At 40.6% G+C, this 25,965-nt stretch overlaps 1 protein-coding gene across 2 annotated transcripts in view; it reads right to left on the reverse strand.

Annotated features, from left to right (window-relative positions):
• Nucleotides 1–1,631: 1,631 nt before the first annotated feature.
• psd2 (pleckstrin and Sec7 domain containing 2) overlaps nt 1,632–25,965 on the reverse strand; it is a 34,854-nt gene continuing 10,520 nt past the window's right edge. The window contains exons 4-15 of one of the 2 annotated variants that reach the window (XM_006781842.3): nt 10,756–10,944; nt 10,254–10,334; nt 9,436–9,563; nt 9,007–9,065; nt 7,246–7,335; nt 7,031–7,074; nt 6,701–6,891; nt 6,537–6,607; nt 5,980–6,137; nt 5,285–5,429; nt 4,902–5,045; nt 1,632–4,616 (exon numbers count right to left, since the gene is read on the reverse strand). In XM_006781842.3, coding sequence (XP_006781905.2) covers nt 4,386–4,616; nt 4,902–5,045; nt 5,285–5,429; nt 5,980–6,137; nt 6,537–6,607; nt 6,701–6,891; nt 7,031–7,074; nt 7,246–7,335; nt 9,007–9,065; nt 9,436–9,563; nt 10,254–10,334; nt 10,756–10,944 — 1,531 coding nt within the window. In that variant the 3' untranslated portion in view covers nt 1,632–4,385. The remainder of the gene's footprint in view (nt 4,617–4,901; nt 5,046–5,284; nt 5,430–5,979; nt 6,138–6,536; nt 6,608–6,700; nt 6,892–7,030; nt 7,075–7,245; nt 7,336–9,006; nt 9,066–9,435; nt 9,564–10,253; nt 10,335–10,755; nt 10,945–25,965) is intronic. The other variant, XM_006781843.3, reaches the window with a different exon arrangement.

The raw sequence follows: 25,965 nt of genomic DNA on the forward strand, positions 1-25,965 counted from the left end.
CTACCATACCTGTTTATTTTTTCACATCGGCTAATTCTTTATATCGTTAGGTATGAAATTAACCCTGTTACTGAATCACCTTTATATACATGGGGCAAATGACAACTAAGGGGAAATAGTCGAGTGGACATTTAAAAAACAAACAAACATAACGTTATTGTGACTAATATGTGGGCAGCTACAGGATATTCGTTCCTTATAGTCTTAAACTAAGCATATTAAATTATTATAGTGACATAGTTATGCTGCGCTAAATGTAAAATTAAATATTTATCATGTTCTTTCAACTAAACTTTTAAAAAAAAAAGGTCACGCTTAGCTCTTTTACCTACAGTCTCAGCTGTGAGGCTTTATGGTTGTGTACTAAACACGTCACACACGAAATAGGTTGTTTGTTCCACAAACACATGGCCATGACCACAGACACATGCCAGGTGTGTCTGTGGTCTCTGTCATTAAGCAACCTATAGCTAAACTTTTACAGAAACTTCGTTTTTGAATATGTGTATATAACATAAACATATACATTCACTGGCCACTTCATTAGGTACACATGTTCAACCTCTTGTGTACATGGCAGCAACATAATGCAATTAGGGATGCAGGCATGATTATGATAGCCTGCTGAAATTCAAACAGAGCTTTAGAACATGGCATAGTTGTTGGTACCAAACAGGTTGGTCCTAGTATTTTAGAAAAACTGCTGATCTGCTCCAAATCCATCTATAGTGTTTACAGAGAGTGGTCTGAAAAAGAGAAAATATCCAGTGAGCGGTAGTTCGGTTCTCTGGGTGAAAATGATTGTTGATGCCAGAGGTCAGAAAGAGAATGGGCAGACTGCATCAAGCTGACAGGGAGGCAATAGTAACTCAAAAGACCACTCATTACAACCAAGTGTTCAGAAGAAGATCTCTGAACACATCAAGCCTTGAAGCAGACGAGCATGTGACTCTTGTCAACTAAAAACATGAAACTAAAGTTACAATGCAAAGAAAACTCAGGACAACAGGAGATTGGAAAAAGTTTGCCTGCCCTGAGAAGTGTTGATTTCTCCTTGAATATTTGGATGGTAGGATTAGAATTTGGCACAACCAACATTAAAGGATGGACTGATTCTCCCTTGGTGTTGCAAATATTTCATCATAATACTCTTTAGTACCAACTGAGCATGCTTTAAACACCACAGCCTACTTGAGTATTGCTAGTGACCATGTCCTTCCCTTTATGACCACAGTGCACCAATCTTCTGATAAAGCTTCATGTCACAAAGCTCAAATCATCTCAAAGAGGTTTCTTGAACATGACAATGAGTTTACTGTACTGAGATGTGGGATGTAGGAGATTCACGTCATGAATAAATAGCTAAAAAATCTGAAGCAACTTTATTAGGTCCCAAAATCTTTGAGGAGTGTCTCCAGCACCTTTGTGTTTTGAAGGAAAATAAAAGGGAGGGTCGAACCAAATAAAGTGGCCAATGAGGGTTTACGATAAATGTGCTCCACAATGGGTAAATGTGCAACTTAACAACTGACAGTTTAACTGCAAAGCAACACGTTTTAGCAGCAACTTTCAAACAAGTGCACTGACCTGTGGAGGAAAGTGGGCGTAGTTGTAAACAGGAGACGTTTAAAAGCATTACACAGTAATAGTCATGTCTGCAGAATGTCAAAGATGTCAGCAGCACACAAATTAAAAAACTGGTACGGATTTTTTTTTTTTAGCTTTTCATTGTTTTAGTCTTGACAGTTTTATAAATTACAACCACAATCAATCTGTATAAAAGCTTACTTTATGAAGCACAGACTAAATATTCAGTAAATATGTCCTTTACATAGTATGAGCATCCTGTCAGAAAAGTTCAGATATACAAACAAAAAGAAAAATCCAATCCTGACATCAAAGTGCCGAAGTTGTCTTTTTTTTTTTTACTTAAATAAAACATAACAATCAACTATTTTTTTTTCCACAACCCTATATTACAGCACAGGCCTAACCTAGAACATTGGGAAACAATGGTTAGCACAACAGCCAAAGTGACTATAAGGGGAAGTCTCCCTGTAAGAAAGCAGGTATTTATCCTAACAATACAGCTTTAGAAAAAGTACTTCCTCTCTGAAAGCTCCGCTCCTGTTTCAGCATTTTGGTCTGTACAAGAATCAGGTTCCAGGATTCCAGCTGTGATTCCAGGTTTCCAGCAAAGTCCCAAAAGGATCTCAGATCCCATCAGTCTCTATTAAAACAATGTACGTAGCAACAGAAGCAATGTGTCCGGAGCCAAAGATATAATTGTTCCTCCCATCAATATCCGCAATCCTGGTTATGTCTACATGCTTCTGAGTCACACTGTGTTTGTGTGAGGGGGGCGCTGAACTCACTGATCTACAGTTGTGTCATTACGTAACAAATCACACAGAAAGAGAACGTGTGTATGTGTGTGTGTGTTTGGGGGATATAGGATCAATTGAGGTGCTCACAGAGAGTGATACCACCATATGTCCTTTTCCCACAACCTTATACAAGTCCTCCTTCCAGAAGAATCGGCCTCATTATGTTGTTTTCCTCAGTTTGGAGTAATGTGTGCTGGATGTCCATTTTGCCTGTTCTTGGCTGGCAGAGATGGTCGTACTAAGTAAACCAAACCAGTCTCTTCTAAGAAAACAAGTCTCTCCTCCATCAGCTCCTTCTCACCCATGCGGAGGGTGTTTTGATGGCTACTTTGCTGGTGGAGTTGTTTTGCTGCCGTTCCCCTCTCCTATCCAGCATGCTGTCAGCCTACCTGACGTTAACCCACTACGCTAGAGCAGTCCTGCTGCTATGCTCTGCTGTCAACCAGCCTCCATCTGAAATCGGTCAGGCCCTGCTTTCCCAAAAACATCTTCATCTAATAAGAAGCCTGGCAACAGAAAGTCAAATTCCCAAAATTATAACAGCGCAAACGACGCTGCAATAGGTCCATGTAGCATGTTATAAATCAGAGCAGAGATCAGTCAGACTTTGTAAGAGTTAAAAACACGTTTTATCACGTGGCTGGCTTTGTCCTGAAGATGCTTTTGAGAGATCCAGGCCTGACTGTGCCGGCAGTGCTATTCAGCAGAAGGCTGTCGGCTTGTTTTCTCTCAATGTGCTCAACAAAATCTTTATACAAATAACATGACCTTGCTATATTTACTTCTTCCTGTCGCCTACAAGTTCAAATTCTTAACTGGAGCAACTTTCAAAAGCACGCCAATGCACACGCGTACACACACATGCATGTGCACACACCAGCCCACCCACACTTTCCTGTTCAGCCCTTCAGAAACCTCATGCCCAACCATATATTGTTACATATGAGTTCTGGCAGCTCAGTTTACTCAGTCATGGTACAGAAAGAGCAGTAAGTGGATAACATGGCACAGTGCTTTTGCCCTCTCCAGAAACATACAGTTAAACACAGGTTAGTATTAGAGGGGGGAAGCGGCAGCTCAAAAATCACAGGAACACATGTTTGATCTCTGACAAGTAACAGTATTCTTTAAATCCCTCAACAGCTAGTGCCGAGGTGCCCTTGAGTAAGGCACTCAACCTCCAGTTCCTCCGGTGGAGCAGCTCAGTGAACAGTTTAAACTATGGTTCCTCTTGGCAGCTCCTGCTCACATGTGAATGTATGTAAATGTGTGAATGTTTAGAGGGGAACCCTTGCTGGGGTGAATAAAGGTTAAATAAATAAATAAATATGCTATACAGGAATCTGATCCTCCTGAGTTCTTCTCCGAGTTCCTATATCTCCGGGACAGATATGTTGCATCTTCAGACACCATTCTCCAACAATATTGTAGGTCCATAAAGCACACAGGCTTGTGAGTGGCCGAGTGTGTAAACGCGAGTTGAAGTAAAGCCAAAATGCTACAGTAGTACCATCTGTACTATGTCCATCTCAATCACTGCTTGACTCCCAGGCTGCGGAGCAAGGCAAAGGAAACCAGTCTGTGTCTGTGCAGTCTTATATCGACAGGTTATAAACTACTGCAGCTCACAACTAAAAAACACATTTCAACTAAAGACAACTCTTCACTCTCAGTTCAAAAATTAATACTGACAATGCTGCTATAAATAGTGATCACAGTTATGATCGCTGTAATGTGCAATAACAAAAGTTAAAAGAACTGAAGTTTGGCAGGGTCGCTTGTGGTGGGGTATCAAGGGCACGCTCTTCTTATCTATTGCTCATTACAGGAACTTATCATCACGGTTGATAAATTCTGGGAAGGATAGTGATGGCTTACTAAAGAATGGAGCACAATAAATAAAATGCTAACAGCAAATCCGAGAAGGACTTGTAGGATTTAACTAGTTTGGCTTGAAGAGATGCTGCTTTGAGGGCTGTGGCATTTGGTCTTCTTTCCTCAGCTCCTCTTTCCTGGGATGGCGCATCCAGTTGCCCTCCCGTTCAGGCCACCGTGCGTCTGACTGATGGACGGCGAGGACTGCGTCTTGCGGAGGTGACACTCTCGGCCGGCCAGACCGCCCTCCATGATCAGGCCGCCCATCACACTGGCCTCAATCTTCTCAAGGTCATCCGTCTCTGTGCGTATTTTAGCCTGCAGGAGGCTGATGTATGTCTCATACCGAGTCTTCTGCTCAGAGAGGGGCGTGGAGGGAGAGATGTGTTTTTGAAGACAAAAAGACCAAAGGACAATTAATCAAGAGTCAAACAGAAGAGACCAATAACACAATTTGCCAAAAAACAGGTTGTCTACCCCAGCTTTTAATACCAAGGGTAAATAAAGTGACCCTTGACTCTAAAAATAATACAGCAGACACGTTCCTCTGTCATAATTTGTGGTCTATTAGCTGTTTATCAGTTAAAAAAAGAAAATTAAAAACAGAGAAATGAACAAAAAGCAACACAAAGAATTTACCTCGTATGCGAGGTAGTGCTCTTTGAGCCGGTACTCCTCCCACTCTCGGCTTTTTGGGTCAGCTGAGGGCAGATTTTTCCGGTGTTCTTCCAGCTCCAGGCTCATCTGCTTCAGCTTGTTCTCGTGACTCAGCAGCTGGTCCTCCTGCACCAATCACAGCGCAAACAAATGCCAGAGGACCCAAAAACAGCCAATCAGATGTAAGCAGATACAAATAGCATATGTAAAATGTGCATGCTGCTGAAATAGACTGTGTGGTATATGCAATTAGTACTGGATGCTGAATGCTGACATTGGTGTATAATGTTTCTTGTGGGATGCAAGAGAAGGAAGCTCGTGTTTCTAATGCGTGCCACCATCTGTGCATGTGCTTGAGTGCGGACCTGGTTCAGTCGGGTGGATGAGGACGGCAGGATGGGCCGACAGAATTTCTTCATGGAGCCGATAGCAGCAGGGAAGGCTGGGGCAGAAAACAGCGCTGCCACCAGGTTAATCCGGAAGATCCAAGACATCATCTCCTCCTCACTCCTGGAGAGAGACAGAAACAAAGACAGAGAACCAATTCATTCAAGTTTTAATGGTAGTATGTTTCATTTTAGCAAGAAAATGATGACAGCAACCGAGCAATTAAAATCATATCAAACATCCAACTAGTTATACTACACACCTACATTTTCAATTGAAAGCTTTTAAGATTTCAAATCTAAATGACAAATCCAACACAGAAACAGTTCTGAAGTCATTCGACACAATAATAGTGTAATCAGTGTTTTGAGGCATGCTGAATATCAAATGAGAGATAGTGCCTTCCATTATCGGATTCTTAGTAGGTACTCCTTTTTCAGCACCTTAAACCACCATACAAATTCTTCTTAAGAGCAGGGCTATTTACAGATTATTCATAGATCATTATGCACCACACACCCTTCTCCTCTACACCTGCGTATCCTCTTAAAACATTCATTCTCAAGCCAAAGTAACATGGTTTCGTCAAAAATAATGCAAAATTAAAACTTTAAAAAAAAAGTTGTAAAATTTCAAAACCTAAAATTTTACTGTTTAAGGACAGATAACTTACGGTGCCTGCAGCAGAAAGACTCTCCAGTCTGAGGTTTTGAGCTTCAGTACGTAGGCTCTCTTGCTGTAGTCAGTGGCACGAGTAGCTAAAGCGTGGTGGATCCGCACTGCGTTCTTCAGGTCCACCTCTGAAATGTCGGTATCTGGCTTGTACTCATCCTGGGTAAGTAACAAGAATAAAAGGAACATCTTTTACCTGCAAACTGTTGCACGTATCGATGGTGTCCAGATCACTACATTCAGGTTGACACCAGAGTAACATCACCTTCATACTATCACCTGAAATTAAAAATATTACCCTGATGACAAGAAATAGAAGCTAATTCATTTAACCTTATGGGCTGCTAGTAAAGTCTTCCTGCCAGCAGGGGGAGACAAACACACGCTTACACAGACCAGCCTCATTTCCTCTGTTAATGCCTTTTCTATCTCCCTCCCTTTCTGGCACACACACACACACACACACACACACACAGAGCACACAAGCTCACAGCATCCACCACTGCAGTGACAGCAGTGTGTTTCTATGGTAACAGAGCAGAGGACGAGATGCAGTACCTTCTGGAGATATAAGATCATCCCTTTCAGAACTGCATAGAACTTCTTCCATCCTCGGCGACCCCTTGGAGCTAGGAGAAAAAACACAAAGAAAGCTCTTGCTTTATTACTATTTTTTTATCATAAAGGATTTGCTAACTTGAGTCAAAAATATGTGTACTCACTGCGTTTGCCATCCATGTCGGCGTGGCTTTTCCGGGTCAGCACGCCATGCTTGTAGGTGACGGCATTTAGGAGAATGGGAATGGCGATGAAAGGGTTACTGCCGTCCGTTACCCTAGCAACACGTTTACTCCCGCCCTCACATTGCTCCTCCACCAGTTCTGACAGACTCTTCCTCAGCTCCTCCTCCTCACTGCATGCACACACACACACACACACACACACACACACACACACACACACACACTGAGATGTATTCAAGTGCACTTACTTCAAAAAACTTGCATACTACAAATACTTATCCTTTTGATGGGCACAGAACACATACTCACACTGCCCACTCAAGCTTCTCATTCTTGATCGAGTTATACAAAACCTGTGCAGGCAACAAAAGAGGGGACTTGTGAACATTTTCTTTAAAAAAAATTAGACTACAGGGTTGGAATGACAACACAAACTTTAGTCTGTGGCTGAGAATAAATGAATAAATAACAATCAAGCTGACTCAGTCTCCTGTTGCTGTGCTACTTCAGGACGAGATCTGTACCTTTAATAAATCTTTGGGAAAGTCTTTGCTGTTGTTGAGACCTTCTAGATTACTGATAAACTGCTGACAGGACATCTTCTTCCCAATGTTCTGAGGAGAGGAGAACACACCAAGAGACAGAGAGAAATGAACAAACAACAATTTGATGATTTTTGGGGGGGCATGTGTATGAAAAGATTTTTTTTAAAAGATATTATTATTATTTTAAAGCAACTGGTGCTTAACACCCAGTTTTATCCACTCCAATGTCGATGCAGATTAGATTCTGTCCACTGGGTGGCAGTGATATACAGCTGAGGTACTACCGCAGTGGTAGTGCCTATATTAGAACATATCAAGCACACCTTTTTACCAGCGTTTTGACCTCTAATCACGATGCCTCATTATGATTAGAAGGGAGGTGTTTCTAACCTGAATAGACACAGAAGTGGAAATAAAACTGATCTGAAACTGATGTGATTCACACATTCCTCCAGGGAGGCTACATGGCAGGCAAGACAGCCCAGTTCCCTTTTCCAGCGAAAACAGAAATTATTCAGGATGTGATCTGACAGGCAGTGGAAAATGTTTTATTCTCTCTTTACTGGTATGATCCACTAATGGTCACAAGAAGATAATACTCTTACAACTTCACTGAATGATCAGTTTTCATTTAAGCGGCATAAATACCAACCAAACTTAGGTATTTAAATACTTTTGTCTCACTGAACGAAAGTATTTAAATACCTACATTTTAAAAATATGACTTCAATTCTATTGTCGTCTGACAAAAGGAGGAGCATTTGTGAACGAGATGAGTGTTAGTACTGTACGTATACTTACCACCTGCAGGGGCAGAGAGAGACCAGGGGACCAGATATGGTTAGCAGAGGATGGATTTGAAAAGGAGGGAAAGAGATTGAGAAAAGAGAGGATTTTAATTAGAGAAGGCCTATTAAGTAAAACTACTATTAGCAGGAGGGTGAAGAAAAGCAAAGCAAAAAGCCTATGATGGATCATGTTATGCAGACCACAGTGTCCCTGTTTTTAGAAGGGAACAGACGAGACTACAGGAGGACAGGAGAGACAGAAACAGGTCAGAAACTAGGCCAGGGAGGGGAGAGAGAAGCTGGGACAAAAGCACAGACAGAGAAGGGAAAGAAGAAGAACTATACCTAAAAGAGGACATAGATAAAGACATGGCATTGCTGACAAAGGCCTGTATTTACACTCTGTTGTCTAATTCAGTTTTCAGTCCTGTGAGGTAAGACCTGAATGTCAACAACCTGCACGTTTTGGGGACTCCAGACTCATTTAAAACAAGTCCCTGCCGGAGGTCCACTTTGGCTATGTTTGTATCTTCCTGAAAATCACCTTTCACTGATAATTACATATATCTTTGATCTGGATGGGTCGATAATACTGCCTTTGGGAGGTGAAGGACAAGAAATCTTTCACTGTCAAAGCAAATGTGAAAGCTATTTAGCGAACGTCAGCTAGTTTATCTAACTTTGATGCATTCATTAGTGTCAGGGTCACTGTAGTCAGTGTTCTAGGGCAGCAGCAACAAACCAGTAACACTTTAGTTAGTGTTCCTTGTTCTGAAGGGACTGAACAACTAACCAACATTTTGTTAAAGCTAAGCTTGCAAAAACAACAGGTAGATAGCAGACCTCACAGGTGCGCTTTCTATAGCAATATGAAGTCACATGAAGAGTGATTTAGACAAATGAAAGGTTGTTAATTCTGGGAATCAGAATGTCAGAGAAATACAATACATACATGTCCATGCAGATCTGTGTTGAGCAGCATGAGGGCGCAGGTCAATGTGTGGGCTCCATCTGTAAAGGGACAGTACACATGGCTGAGGTCCGCTAAATGTCACACCACTTCTTTCTAAGCACACACACACACACACTCATATAAAAACAATAGTGTACAAAATCAATGTACATACACTTTATCAGCACACGTCTGCACAAAATATATCTACACAGTCAAATAATATCAGCTGGTGCTATAAAGTGATTTGCAATAGTTACATTTTAAGAATTGAAATGTACCAGCTTCATCACTGCAATGCAAAACTATGGGCCATGGACATTTAGTCAACTGTTTTCTACATGGACACCAACAAAAGCCTTTTTTTTTTTGTGTCTTTTTTCACTTTCTGATTATAATACTGTTACCCTTGATTATCTTTATCATCACCTTCACAGCTCTGACCTTCAGAGGTGGGTGTCTGGGGGTTACAGTGGCAATAGCGTCTGGAGAAATGGACAAGGACCCGCTCTCTCTCCTGGGTTTCGCCCATCAGTGGAAAGGCCTTTAAGAAGTTCCTGCCACACATGAACAACCTTATGAAACATTTTTCTCAAAAACTGCAACAGTAAGTCCTGCTTTTTAAAACTCAGGTCATGGTGGCATAGTGCAGTATGGTACAGGTTCCACATCTAAACTGTAAATAAATCAGAGGGGATCCGAGTGTAAAAATCATTGATTGATTTGTCAACTGACACTTTTGTTAAACAACAAAAGCATATTATTATCACAGATCTGAGCATTTTCTGTTTTTGTTAACTGTGCTAAATTTTAAAGTTATTATTCTAGGGAAGCCATCTTGGTTGCTGAGATCTTTTTTTCAGATTTAGATATAGATGATGCATCTAAAAAAATGTTTTTCAGAATTCATCACTTTGGCTGAATGTACTTTGAAGATCCAGAATATGTAAAGATCCCAACAGTACCAAAATGAATGCAGGATGTCACTTTTCATCAGCATTGTTCACTCAACTGAAAGTCCTGCACTGAAGGCAGCAGTCTGAGACAGCAACATGTCAGATACAAGACTGTGATGTACTCTGCAGCTGTCAGCTACACCAGCTAACTGTACTGAGCATGACAGCTTGATTAACACAAAGCTAATGTGTTGTGAAGAGGGAATGTGAAGAACACACACAGCCTAGGTGCATGCACTAATAGCTCTACCATCACACATTCATCACCTGCCAGTGCTGAGTGGGCATTACCTCAGGGCGCGATCCAGCGACAAGCCAGAGAAATCAAAGAAGCTCAGGTACTCTGATGCCACCATCTGGCTGAACTCATTACTGCAGGGAGACAGAAAGCACATCAACAAATGTTATATAAATGTTTGATAACACTATGTTACAGCCACGACTAAGGGTGTAATTCCCCTGTGATTAAATGGAACTTCATTATATTTTATTTCAAATTACAATACAGTTATATTTACCAACAAAACAGTAAAAACCTGACTTGTTGCGCCCTCATTTTTGTGTGCCTACTGGGAAATATTTATAGATAATGGATACACATTCAGATATGAATACACATTGAGGAGTGTTTAATGAAACTTTTTTCTGTTTTGTTTGTTTGTTTGTTTTTTACATCCATCATCTTTGTGTCTCGTGGATATGGAACACTTGTGACAAGCCCACAAACCTCCCTGTATTGGACCATCACACTAGAGTGTGTGTGCCTGTGTTAACTGTCTGTATGCGTGCTCACTTCTTGCCCAGGTGTCTGGCCACATCGCAACGTTTGAAGCCCTCGAGGTGATAGAGGCGCTTGGCAAGCCTCTTCGCAGCCTCACAGTCAGCTCGGCAGCCATTGGCCAGAGTATCCGTGCTCCCGTGTTCCAGACTGCCCAAATCACACTCCTCTGAGTCAGACAGCACGTCTGTGAGGTTGGCATCACTGAGGAGGAGAACACACACACATGTAAAAACAAACACACAGTCGCACACACAAGCAGGTACCCAGGGTAATGAATGGAACGCATGCCCATTATGGACACCCACTCACTCACAGCTAAACAGAAAAAGCTCAACTGTGAAGCATAAAACTCAATTACATAAACATATGCTCACATGCACAGAAAAACAAGTCAAATGAGGTTCAAATGACTTGTTATGGCAGTGACCCACTTTCACTGTCACTTTATGTCCTACTTTGATGCAGTGGATATGATGGCTGATTATACAGCTGAAGCAGATTTCACCTGCCCCAATCTCCTCTAAAAAGCCCCACTAATCTCAGACCGTGGACCACTAAGATAATTAGAATTAAAGGGCTATAACATAAAGAAAACCCTTTAATTCTACCCTTCTATTTTGGGAAAATGCAGCTGGGAAGTTAGTAAAGTAAGCTTCTCAGAAGTGACCAAATAATGCTCCTTCCCTGGCCTCGATGGCCTTTCCCCAAACACCCAAATGCGCTAGTTAAACACCCTTTGCAACCTCCTTGTCTATCAGTCAAATGTCTATTCCAGCTGTGAATGAGTCTGTGTGAGAGTATGAAACAAGGAGTTTATGCCAAAAACAGAATGCACTTAGTCACCCCTGCAGGAGTAATAAAGGTGAAGAACAGATAAAGTGAGTGTTGAGAACACGACAGAACGTGCTGTTTTCAGCGCAAAGTAATAACTTGCACAGGCTGAATTGATAACAGATTTCCAACACTATGCACCATGATAACAATACATGGTAATGTTTCAAACTGAAATGTGTTAACCGTTGCTGGAATATACCATTTTATAAGCAGCCTGAACTGATTATTAAGCTCTTTTCTATTTCACCCAAGTGAGTTACTCATTTAAGCTTACGCTTAAATATTAAAAAAAAAAAAATTAAATAAATAAATGAATCATACTTTCAGCCAGTAAAAGCCTAAGTAGAAGGATGTAAAACCACTGTAGGGGAAAGCATGCTCAACAGGCCTAAAGCTGCATAAATATCATTCATGCTCTGATCCTAGTGATCTAACACAAATTTGATGTTTATATGAATAAAGTCAACTTCATTCAATTTATTAGAAGTTTCACAAGTATTGTCCAGGATCGATATAAGTGGAATACATTTGACAGGGGTGGACGGGCATAAAAGCTTTTAGCCTAGTGATTTAGCACTGTACATTAAATTGGGGGAAGTAAAAACTTTTAACCTTTATATACCTTTTATATAACCAGGAAATGGAGCTCTTCAGATCTCTTGGGCAAGAGCTTCATGGCCAACACAGAAACATTAACCTATGATTAACCTAACATGTTTTTGATTGCAGGGGAACCCAGAGCTGACAGACTGAACAGAGAAGGCCCATGCACAGGTTGAGACATAGGACTTTCTTGCTGTGGGTAAACAGTGCTAACTTGCTTAGCCATCATGTTGCAACAAAATGATTTTAAAAAACTGACACAGCAGCAGGAGCTGATGTTCTGACTTTTTAATCACTAGTATGGGTCATGCTTCAGAAAGACACTAAATTATACATTTTGCAAAATGAAACTTAAAAGCATCTTTCATCAGACCCTCCCTGTCTGGCAAACGCAGACATCTTTCAAACACTGCACTGTCCAGCTTGTAAAACAGGATTTGGCGTTACAGAGTTTTACCCTGAGGACATCAGCAGGTTTCTGAGGCTTTCAGTCACAGAAGACACTACATGACTTCTAAGTAGCACCATGACAGCTAGGCTGAGTCTCATGCTACAGTTGGTAACCTTTAATAAATAAGGCCATTACTGCAGGCTGTGATGAAGGCTACTGGGATGGAGGAGAGTTTAATAGTCTGTTTATTCGAACAAAAGGCCCCACATGCTCTGTGGCTGTTAAACTGTTGTAAAGGCAGCATAGATAATCAATGCAGAGTATTAATTAGTGCCCTGCTTATGTATTTATGACTTACTGTGGCAGCTTGACCGATGTTGTATCCACTGTGCTGCACTGCACTACATACTTTGCACACTGTTATGCATGCCAGAGTCAATCAGTGGGAAGCTGTGTAGCTTTTTTACTGGCATCTTAATAAACAGTGAGGATTGTTTTTGATTCCAAGTCATTTCTGTGACTTCTGTGTGTCGATAGAGACTTGACATTTCTCCACATGTGATGTGCACGTCTGTAAGGCACTTGCTCCATCTAGACCCCACAGGCAAAGTATTGGTTAAAAGACAGCATAACGTCCATCCATGACAAAAAAAAAAAAAAAAGCAGATGGAAATGATACACCACTCACATGTTTACTAGCACCCTGATGACAAATGAGGTACACGCATTCACCTCCGTCAGTCTCAGCAGCATTTCTTCATTTCCTGCCGGTCTCTGCATATGTGATGCGCCGCCAGCAGCCCCAACAGATGATTCAGATGTCTTTGCATAATGTGATCAGCCCAATTTCATTACCCTCGTAAATTCAATACATTAGGCACTGCTGTCGTACAGGATTAGTTGGTTACTATGGATACAGCGGAAGCTAAGTGTCCCACGCTACAGGAAGAAGAATAAAAGTGGACAAAAATCAAAAGCTACAGGCGAATTCACAAATGACTAGTTTCCATAGCTAAGACTCAGTCCCCTGACTTCACGCGCTGTTTAGCTGACTGTGTGCTACACCCATACAGCTCAGTACCACAAAGGGCTCTGATTTCCCTGCTCCAAGCAAGGATCCACTTTCATGTCTTGGCTGATTCATTAATCTCATAGAATCATCATCTGGCCCTTGATCTGCTGGGGCCAATTTGCCTTGGTAGCAACAGACTATTACCCCCATAAGCAGAGTACCCAGAGTCACAGGATACATAAACTTCTTAACCACCAAGAGATGGGTCATGCAAACTTCCCCAACTTATCATAGCAAAGCATCACTTCCAAGAATGACAACGAGATTGCAGATAAAGCTAGCAGAAAATGGCCATTGACAGCGTGCAAAGGCTCAGCCTTGGGGACAGGGTGGAGAGTTTCCGGGAGGAGTAAAACTAACTGCTCTTTGGAGTGGAAAAGGGGCCATCAGATCTGGTTTAGGGATGTGATTAAAATGCTTCCTGCACATCTACCCCTGGACATGTCCCACAGTAGGGAGAAAACAGAGCATAGCCAGCTCCTCATCAATACACAACTCTCACCCACAAAGGCTTAGTTACTTGAGACACAAACAATTAGATGAAGGGAAAAAATTCATAACAACAGGCAAACATGTTGATATACACCTAATAAAATGAGTGTGTCAGACCATTAAAACAATATCCAGCCTGGTGTTAGCAGTAAATGTGCTTTCGCTTGTCTGATCATATTAATTCACTGCATTCAGAGTGTCCTTATAAATCATTCAAAACTCATATCAGTCGTGGGGCTAAATTGCTAAAATGATGCCAGTCTCCCTCCCGTGCAACGGTCTCTGGCATACACAAACACAAAATATTAGTGAGAGGGACACAGTATTAAGTGTCAGCTATCTAGTGCAGGTCTTTTGTGAAAAAGACACTCAGAGTTACTGAGGGCCAAGTGGCACATGGCAAAGCTATTAGTCTATGTGAAGGCACAATTTTGTATCCCCAGGCCAGTCTTATTCAGTCAGTGTGACCGCCACTCAGTCTGCGCTCGTGTCTGTGTCATACTCAGAGCATGAAAGGACATGTCTCTGACTCACATGCTAATCTCTTTAGCTGTGTACTACCCGTGCCCACAGCTACAAGGTGTGTCTGTGTAAGGTGTGTGTGTGGGTGTGTGCATGAGGGAGGAAGCGGAGGGTCCTAAATACATCTTGGATGAGTGTAATTACCAATTATGGGGTAAACCAAATTGTAAAATTCTGTGATTTTACGGGCTCTTCTTTTGCTTTCATATAGCCTACACTGATCTATGGCCAAAGTGATGTATAGCAGTAGAGGCAGAAGTAAAGCTCTGTGTGTAGTTGTGCAAGCGTGTCAGTGAGGTCATCTGTTTCAACTTTTAGATTGAGTCTTGGCAGAAAATGAAACTAAAAACAAATGTAAGAACGGAACCTAATACAAACAACAAAGGCACCTCTGTGAATAAAAACACTCGTTACCATTAGTTCAGTGAACTGATGACAGTAGCAGCCTTTACTGTTTATTAATAAACAAACAGAATCACACACATAACTGATATTTGCTCTTTTCCGTAGGGTATAACACTGGTGGCTGCTACAACAAATCAGCCGTACTGATTTTATAAGAAGCAGGCAGGTGACAGCAATCAGGTCTTTGGCTACAAACCATTGAATACATATTTTAATACATCACTAGAACTGAATCCAACAATAACTGATTAAGACATTAATCACTTGATCAGTAAGCTAGTGATAAAGTGACTTATTTTTAATCATTTTCCACTTAATCAGAGGGGTGGTGTTTTTAGTTTTGGCTCTTTGTTTCCTACCACTGTAAACTCATCAACCTGAACTTCGAGCTCTGGCAGCTTATGAGCTGTCATAGCTTCAATTAAATGCTGAACTGAACTCTGCTGTACCCACGACATCAAATAATCTATCTAGCAATAGGTGAATTATTAAAACAATAATAATAATAATTCCAGCAGATTTGTTTTTTTGTTTTGTGTTTTAATTCAAATGAAAAGTAATAGCTGACCCAGTCCAGCACATCGTCGGCCACGTGCCACATTAGATTAAAAATACGGTTTGTCTTTTTCTTTTCTTTTTTACCATAAATATGCCTTTCTATGAATATTATTCTAGTATCATGGGAATTTTTTTGCCAGGGTCAACTTACACCACAGCTACCTCACTATTTCCATTTTGCCACGCAGCATAATTGTTAATGTACCCACCCATCTGGAGATCAGAGCTTTAAAAGAGTTTACAGAGGTAAAGCCAAGCTTACAGGAGTTGCAGCAAAAAGTCGAAGTGAACATCATATTCCTCTTTCCACATCTCGGATCTTGGAAATTAGCGGTTAAAGGCGTGCTACGGTCCGACCGCCTCATCGTCCAGTATTCGGTGAACTGTGCATCGGCCCGGCTTGGTGATCTAACTTTCAGCCAAGTCAAGTTCTGTAAAATCGCAGCGTATTCAGAGACGATCAGTGACACTGCTGTGTTATTCCACTACAATGCGAACATGCACGGAGTGTGTTTGGAGGGCTTTCCTTGAAGTTTCTTGGTTGGTCTGAAAGCTCCATTGAAGGGAGGATGTTGGGGGCGGAGCGAGCACTGGACAGACTTTTTTTCTGATGAATAGCGCTGTTCCTAGTGGTGGCTTTACAATGGCCCTGTGTGTCCCAGCCAACACAACTTCCTCTGCATTATAGGGCTGAGAGCCAGCAGATCAGTCCAACGCCAGCTGGACGTCCTGTTTTCTTAAAGTTCATTAAGTCGCAAGCAGTTAGTAGATGTGAGGATTTCTGTGCATGCTCCAAGGTAAACGTAAAGGCACCTGAACTTAATATGACAAAATATGACTGGTTGGCTCTACTTTGCAAGAGTTTATCACCGGATAGAGAAAAATCCAAGTGTAATGTCCATGTGTAATGAACAATGAGGTATTTAGCTAAAAAATATCTACAGATATAACCGAGGTTAAAAAGAGGTGGGAGACTGATGGTTGCTATGTAAATATAATTTAAATGAGACAAAAATAACCCATAATGTAAAGCACACAAAACCACAGAGTAATATTAGTACATTTGCTAGCTAGAACACAAAAGCCGCTTTCTGATCTGATGGAAAGAAGCACAGAAAAAGAAATGACAAGCATCTGTATTGAGTAAAAAATCAGGAGATAGGGTGTGGAAATTTAAAAAAAGCTATATATATTGTACACTTTATTAAGTAGACCTGTTCTACAGGTGATATCTAATCAACCAGTCACAGGACAGAAAGTAAATGCATTTACACATGTAGACGTGGTTAAGATGACATGCTGTAGTTCACACTGAACATGAACATGGTTGTTGATGTGTTTCAGAAACTAATAATCTGCTGGGATTTTCCCACACAACCATCTCTAGGGTTTACAGAGATTGGTCAGAAAAAGAGAACCTATGCAGTGAGCAGCAGCTTTCCCTTGATGAAAATACATTGATGATGCCTGAGTTCAGGAGAATGGCCACAACTGCTCTGAGCTGATAGGAAGGCAACAGTAACTCAAATAACTACTTGTTACAATCAAGGTATGCAGAAGAGCATCTCTGAACACACATTTCATTGAGCCTTGAAGCAGATGGGCTACAACAGACCACAGAATAAGTGCCAGCTAAGAACGGTGATGTAATGGTGTGGGCACAGTGAACTCACACCTGCACAGTCACCCGATCTCAAGCCAGTAGTGCACCTCTGGGATGCCGTGGAGTATCATAGATGCATGACTAGTAATACTGCTGAAACTGTGTGATGCTGTCATGCTAGTATGGACCAAAACCTGTAAGGAATGTTTTCCAGCACCTTGCTGAATCTACGCAGTGAAGAATCAAAGTACCCTGAACACAAAACGGGGCCAACATGGTAAGAGCAAGGTGCATCTAATAAAGTGGCTGGTGAATACAGACAACAACAGTGGTCGGACTACTGTTTTTACACATCTGAACACTAGTCACAAGTCTGTGTTTTTTGGAGAGGCTTCCTATGACTCATGGATAACCTTTGTCATTCACACACAACCACACAGACAGCAGAATTTATAAACCTGTTGGAGCAGAAATATGATGGCGCAGCCAACAGCACGTGGAAAAAAAATGATTCAGCTTTTCAGCTGATGAGGTTTTAGAAGCGAAATGTTGCCTTAAAAACATGTAGCTGATTAAAACAAGCTCTTATTTTATGCATTTTAGTCAATCAGCTAGTGAAGCTTGACTCAAAAAGAACATAAGTGAACTCAATACATAAAAAGCCTTGCAAAACAATTTCTTAAAATAGTCTGTTTACAGCTCACATGCGCAAACAGAAAGGTAAATTGCACTGTTTGCTGTTTGCGTCTTACTCTAAGAATTTGTATTGTATTTGAGCTCTTAATAGGAGTTACTATTACTGTTTGGCTTGCAACATTGACAGTTGCAAGCCACACAAGACAACGATTGATTGATGATTTAGATAAAACACTGATGCACCCACAAACTGAGGAGAGAATAGAACAACCTAAATGTGTCAATCATTTATACCTTTATAAACACAGCATGGCTAAATAATACAAAATGACCAAGAAATCCTTCGATCAGTAATAACAACAAAATGAAAAAGGGTGAAAACCTTTAGTGTAGTTTACTGTTTCCATCTTACAAGCTCTTATTCACACACAGAGAAACACACAGGACCCAAAAACCACCTACTCAGCTGCAAACAATGGACAATGGTGACCTCTTTTGGCTGGGTGAGACTAATTATGTTCAGGTGTGGGATTGGGTTTAGTGAAACACTAAACACAGCAGCTTGATCTGACAGCAGCTAAAGATTACCATCTGCTGTAAAATCAGCTACAGTTTGAGCAGTAATGCCAAGAACTAGGCACAAATGTCTCATATGGTCTGCTTTCTCTTCCACTTAGCACATACAGGAAGTGCTGACAAGACGCCTCAGAAGAGAGAAACCCATGGTTAGAAAGACACAATTCAGCCGACACAGTCACTTCTACAGTAGGGTTGTGGGATGTGTCATAAAACATAGAGTTGAGCTATAAATAGCCAGGGATAAATATGCTGGTGCTGAAACTATTCAGTTACCGCGCGCTGTGGTGAGAGGGTGAAAAAGATTTGTTTGCAAACCTTTTGTGTACGCATCTATTTTTGTGTATGTGGGACTGCATGTGTCCATATCACTGCCTGAGTGTGAGCCAGGAGAGGATAATCTGCAGGATGTTTCAGCAGTGCTACAGAACCTCACTAAGGGTTTTATTCCCAATGTGATATCCTCAAACATATGTGTGTGTGTGTGTGTGTGTGTGTGTGTGTGTGTGTGTGAGAGAGAGAGAGGGAGAGAGAGAGAGAGAAAGATTAAGAATATGAAAGACGGATATAAAGGACTCCCATATCTGCATCACTGAGTGAGCTAGAATGTGCGAGCATTAAACACAGTTTTTGTTTATGCATGCTTCTGGCCCACATGTCTTTCATGTGTATGTGTGTTTCTGCGCTCAACACTGTGTATGAAAGAGGTTAGTCTATGCAGTAGAGCTGCTTCTCTGATATGGAAACAAACTGCCTGGCTTTTATCTGCTCTGCTTGATCTGTTAGGCTTGTGAGCCACCAGGAGGAATACGCATACACAATGGAATCACATGTATTCATGCAAATGTTCAGCCATAGAACATTTGTCAAACACATTCATATATGTCCAGGCACTGGATCTTTTTTCTTGAATATTGCACTGCGTGTGTTTGTTTTGAGGGCATGGATGCTCCAGCGCAGTTTGCATTATCACATAATCAGCCTGCATCTAGTTGGCTCCACTGCGTAGATATAGCCTGCTTTATAGTAAGCTGCTGGACAGACAAATAAACTGACCAACAGAGAGTGTGTTTTCATGGCGATTTTAGTCTCCTCTGTGGATAAAGGTTAAGCTTCACTCATGGTCCCCACAGAGCACAGAGCAACACAACTCGTGTGAAGTAACAGTGACTAAGTAACCAAAAAAAGATGCAATTGACTGTCTAATCCAATGACTGACAGGCTGACAAACTACACAAGTGTACAAGCTCAAAACTAAAAGCCAGCTTTGCTGACTAAGAGCACTGTCATCTCATATTTGCATGTACTGTTTGGCATGCTTACAGTATCTGCTGTACCTTTTCCCTGTTCCTGTGGCCAGCTGCCCATTTCACTATCTTCACCCACTGATGTCAGAATAGACAGTAACAGTGGGAATAATATCTGCAGAGAGGGTTTGGCTGAGGTAAGATTAGGTTTCTTTGCACCACATCAAAGCTCCAGCTACAAACGTTGAAGGCTAAATTGTGGACAGGCTGTATATGCACCAGGGAAGGGATGTCAAACATATGGTCCAATAAATGGTCCATTTCAGCCCACTGGATTGCATTGTACAACATGAAAACTCCAAAGAAGGAGGGCATACATTTGGGACTTTTAACTAATTTTGTCAGTTGGGCTCAGTATATCACACTGAAGTAAGTAAAAGATAGGTAAGTTATAGATAGACAAAATTAGGTATGTGTGTGTGGGTGGGTTAATGTTTGCTTCCCATTTAATAACAGAAAAGTGCCCGTTTTTTGCAACTTACTAATTTTCTCTTTTTTGTGCTTTTTTTTTTTTGCCATTTTATAACCATCTGGATGCACCAAAGTCCCTCTGAATCATGTATCATTAGTTTTATGGATGGTTTATTAAATAATACCCTAAAGGAAAGGTAAATAATTTGCTAGTGTTTCTAAGAGTTTACCAGGCAATAACCTTCCAGCCCACTTCAGATCAAACTCAGGTGTACGTGGCAGTGAGTTTACACCAGTGCACATGGTTTGCCAGCCAAATGGATCAGTTTGAATACCTGGTTTGACTGCCGTATTACAAAAACTATGGTTAAAAAAGCTGAAAAATATGTAAAATTAAGATGAGATTAGTAGTATGAACAACTGAAGCAAAACGTGGAGTAACAGCCTTTCAGTTTCATTCACAAAGAGCATGTTAGACATGTGTACATCAGATGTATGACTCATTAACAGTTTCTGCAGCATTTTGAGACACATATGCCGATCCAACTGCTTCACACTGCATGCCAATGTGTTCTTCCGCAAAGACACACCACTCTGCCTCTTCAGCTGTATTGTCATTTACATTCACTCACTATCACAAGAGATAACAAACATCTGACTTTCATATTTGTAATATTTAGATTAGTATGAATATAATATAGAAATATGCAACATTAAGGTTTTTGTATCTGTGGTTTTGAGCAAATTTGTATAGCTACATTTGTAGATGATGTACATGCACTGCAAAGATAGTGTATGCTTTCTCAGAGTGGAGCCTCATCACTTCTACTTGTCCAGGGAGTACAACATCTGTTTATAGTGACTGATGTAGCCTAATGAAGCACATTTCATTAAGATGTAGGGTATAAGCAACAACAAATTTGGAAAAACATAAAAGAAACTTACTTCTTATCTGTTACTTGTAAACAATGTAACCACCCAGGGGTTTACACAAGTAAAAAAAAACAGTGGCACTGGCAGAAAATGTGTGTCTTTGCTTATTACATTTATAAAACACACTTTACTTTGGTAAATACAATCTGAGATGAACATCACCACATGACACATTACGCTGTGTCATTAATTATTTAACAAATTTATTCCAAAATGCAGAAGCAGTGCATGAAAAACAAAATATATACTTATTGCCTCTATTGGAATTAGGATGGTAAGTAGCATCCATGTACTAGTAATCAAACACTCGATAAACTGATCATCAGAAAGTGTGAGTGCCTCTACCAAAGCAGATGTTATTGCAGTTTGCTGGTCTGGAGCATTCAGGGGCATGTTAACACAATGCCAAGGAGGAAAGACATCAGCAATGTTCTCAGAGGAGCAACTGCTGCTACCCAGTCTGGGAAGGGTTATAAGGCCATTTCCAAACAATTTAAGACCATCATTCTAGAATGAGAAATATTATTCATATTATTTCTCATATTATTCATAGAAATCATTCCAGGCAGTTGCGAATCTTCTCAGAAGTTGATGTCCCAGCAAATTCACCCCAAGGTCAAACTGTGAAATGCTCAGAGAAATGGGCCTCAGTTAGCCTGTAAAATGTTAGAGTTTTTGACAGCACAATCAGAAAAAGACTGAACAAGTGTGGTTTGTTTGGAAGGGCTACCAAGTGTCAAGCATGGTGGTGGAGGGGTGATTATTTGGGCTTCTTTTGCAGCCACAGGACCTGGGCACCTTGCAGTCATTGTGCTTGGTTGAAACTGGGTCATGTAACTGGACAATGATCCTCAAGTTACCGCAAGTTATTGCTATTAAGAGTTTCTATAAGCTACTGAATCATGAGGTCTACTTAACTTAACAATTCATGGTTCTGCATTCTGTCTTAGTTTTGTTAAATAAATAATGACATGGTGTAATATGCCATATGTTGTTGTTCATCTGATGTTGTATTTACCTAATTTTAAGACCCAATTGTTTATTATATCCTGATATGTAAAACCTAAGAACTGACAGAGGGTGTATTATCCTTTAACATTAGTGTACATGCTAAACTTGCTAAACTTAGGAAAAACAGAGGCTCTAACTGAAAAAAATGTCAGCATTGTCACTGACAGTTATAGCACAGCATGACCATTTTTTTTCATACATTTTTGTACATAGCAGAAGTATGACGTCCAAAATCACAACCCTGAAAAATGCAATGCAAAAACACCATAAACACGATTACATAGAAATAACATCATAGACGAAAATACAGAGCAGAATACAACTCTGAAAAGTGAAGCCAGCGCGCAAGTTTCTTAAACTTGCATTTTTTCTAATGGCCAGCAGGGGGCATCTTCTTCGTTTGCAAATCATATAGACCAGTGGTCCCCAACCCCCGGGCCACGGACCAGTACCCTGTGTGAAATTTATGGTTTTCATGGTTTTTATCATTAACTCGATTTCCCCGGGTTTTTTCCCGTGTGTTATGAATAAATCTTCTTTTGTTTGGTACCGATTCTGGTTTAATTTTGTTGTATTTATCTGCAGCACCTTAAAGGCCAGTCCGTAAAAATATTGTCGGACACAAACTGGTCCATGGCGCAAAAAAGGTTGGGGACCGCTGATATAGACACCCAGGGGAAACAGTTCTCCTGTTCTCTTGATCTATGATGCCAAAAAGACTAATCATTACTTTTACATCATACTGAGTACAAAAAAATGTTCAGTTTTATAAATTAGGGTCCAAGTAGCATATGCTTTAGTATGGGCTTATTATAAATAGCAATTTACTACCATACGAGTGTGTGTTATCCCTCGGATTCTAAGTCACCTCCCCTCCTTACTCAAGACATCCAATTTTAAAAACACCACGAAGGCCTCAGACAATCTTCCTGGCATTAGGCTTCAACAGGGGACTTCGCTAATCAGTAGGTGATGTCATTGTGGCTATGTCCATTTTCTTATACAGTCTATGAGTAGCAGTTGAAACAAAGTTGTTTCAACTGCTACAATTATTTTAGAACAATTTTTTTTCTTATGACTAAAATTCTTAATCTCAGTGAAAATAATGGGCAAAGGTGATTATTAAAAAAAAAAAATGTCTGCCAAGCTGACTGACTGACTGACTGACTGACTTTCATTTTTTATTCTATGCTCTGCAGCTGCTCAGTCCCGCAGTGAAAAAGGCCCGTTGTCCATGACGCCCAAGGTGCCAAAATGTGTAACCACGGCAATTCTCTAGCTACCCACCAGAAAAAAAGGAAGTAGGCAGACAAGAAGAATGAAAGATAAGACATGCTGGTAGGAGAGCAGTGTAGGTGAAATGGAGGATATGTGTGTATGTGTGTCTATGTGTGTGTGTTATACCTAAGATGTGATATAGTGAGATAACATGAATCAAGTGGAGAAATGAATTGAGAGGCAGAAGGTGAGACAGTGAAATACGACACTGTCTCAACGACACTGAATGACACAGAGAGAGAAGAAATGTAAGGCAAGGAAATTCATTTATCAGTAGAAGGAGTTCAGAATCACATGATCCATAATCCTTCTAGAGAATATTAAAAGACCAACTTGCACTTGGAATTTGGAATTTGGAACTTGGAATTCCTAATAGTTTTAAAGGTTCCCTTTTTAATAGCCTGAAAAACAGCATCTGAATGGACATCAAGAAGTAAATAATTGGATACTGTTAGTATCTTTAAATCTTAAACTTTCCCTTTAAGACTGACTAGCAGATGTATCCACTCTAGGTTTAAGTGCTCAAATGTCTGGCAGGCTGGCTAGCACGGAGCAATAATCACCCACTTACACACATACACACTCACATTCACTCTAAGACCCTGCTGGGCCGAGGAAAGCTGAAGACGATGATGTCATGACATAAACAATAGCTCATTCAGCTTGGCGCTGGTGGTCAGGAAGCAAGACTGTGCCTAAAGTACAACATCTGTAGACTGGTAAGGAGAGGAGAAAAGAAGAGCAGAACTGACATCTAAAATCCTTCATTCATCCTGTAAGTCATACCAGAGTCTGAGCAAATCCCAGCAGTTAGCTGAGCAGATAATGTCAAAGGTCTGTGCATCTATTTGGCATTCCAGTATGTTTCTAACTGCAGGAACTGTGCAAGGGGGAAGAGCTGATGAACACGCCACAGGGACTGTGTGCACACCAGCAAGGGAGACCTATAGCCAAAGTTCAAGTTACATGTTTTCGCCATATGGTTTGCGTTACTGCTTCTCCCTTCAGTGGCTCTACGTTGTCTCCTTCAACCCATTTTACTACTATTAAGGTAATTAATTGTAAGAAAGTCATGTCAGCTGTTACCGTGTCCCCACAATCCCTCCAGGTCTGGCTTCCTGTAACAATGTTACATGTAAATTTCTGTAATTTTGTTACATTTCATGTAACAAAATTACATTTAATGGAATCTGGTCAAAAGAAATGTACTTGATTCGTATACATTCAGTTTATATCAAGCATATTTTCCTTAATGATTAATTATTTGGATAAATAAAGCTTTGATTTTATATATGTGTATTATGATAATAGCTACAGGTCCATGAAGTACACGGAGTTGATGGTAATTTGGCACACACATCTAAGCTCTGATAAAACCTGCAACTGAACCAACTTTACACCCACTCAAAGTGTCACAGTTTAAAGGCTAAAAATGTGCTTTTGTTCAGCATGGTATTTCGCTATAACCAACTTTAAACATCAATATCATAAAATATATCATAGTTTCAATACCAAAACTCCACCAAGTTAATGTCTGTGACATTAGAGAGGCAGAAATAAGCATTATTACCATGATCTGTTTCCTTCATAGTGAACCAATATATCAGGTTCCAACCCAACCTGTTACTGGTCAAAATGTCAAAAATGTAATCTTCATCAAGAACGAAACTAGTTCTCTTTGTCAAAAAGCCCAACGAGTTTGTGAATTGGAGTTGTCCTGCTCACACAAGTGATTCATTATGCTGACAGGCTGCCATGGATCTTATGTAGTGTAACCCTCGCATAGAAAAACCACCACACTCCACCTAAAAAATGAGTTTCTGTTCAAAAGGTCTTCTGTCATGATGCATAATCCTCTCATTTGACAGTACTGAGGTTATCTCTCTCTATTGTATCCTTTAAGCAAAAGAGGTTGGAGAGAGCAAATAGTCGAGCCACAGTCTGCAGCTCTGGTGAATAAACTCTGTATACATATACCAGAGGCTCCTCTAATTTCAAATGCAGCAGTCCTGCTTTAACAGTCCCACTGGTTTCATCAAAATGTTAAAGCTTCCTTGTATTGCAACTTTTTGTTTGCTCAGTTTGGCTTAAGTCTGTTGTGTGAATGCAACATTTTTGCTGGAGTGCACAAAACTGTGCAGTCATGAGCACTGAAAGACTCAGTTCCTTTATTTTTCAAAAATATGAACATTTTAAGCTGAGTAACGCATGCCTACATTTGTTACTTCCATCATGGTTATTGTTTAAAGAACTGTCTCAGTTTGCATATGTGGAAAGAGGCGGGCCACCTCTTTCATCCCCAACCAGCCCTCCCTGTCCCCGTCTCTAAGGACCTACAGCTGGGCTTCACTTGTTCACGCCACCTACTGGTTAAGCCAAGGTCACATTAAGTTAATTACACTTGAGTAAGACATCTGCACAAGGCTTCAACAACCACATATCCTGGAAGCTGTCATCAGTCATTTAAATATTCATTAAACTGTGTTTAACATTGAATGTGTAAAATTACCCACCCACCATGGAAAAACATCCTCATTTTATATAAATTCTTTAATGTATTACACCATATTTTCTCAGGATTGTCATATTT

This window comes from Neolamprologus brichardi, chromosome 2 (assembly GCF_056152115.1).
Source record: "Neolamprologus brichardi isolate AB-2024 chromosome 2, ASM5615211v1, whole genome shotgun sequence".
Classification (NCBI taxonomy): domain Eukaryota; kingdom Metazoa; phylum Chordata; class Actinopteri; order Cichliformes; family Cichlidae; genus Neolamprologus; species Neolamprologus brichardi.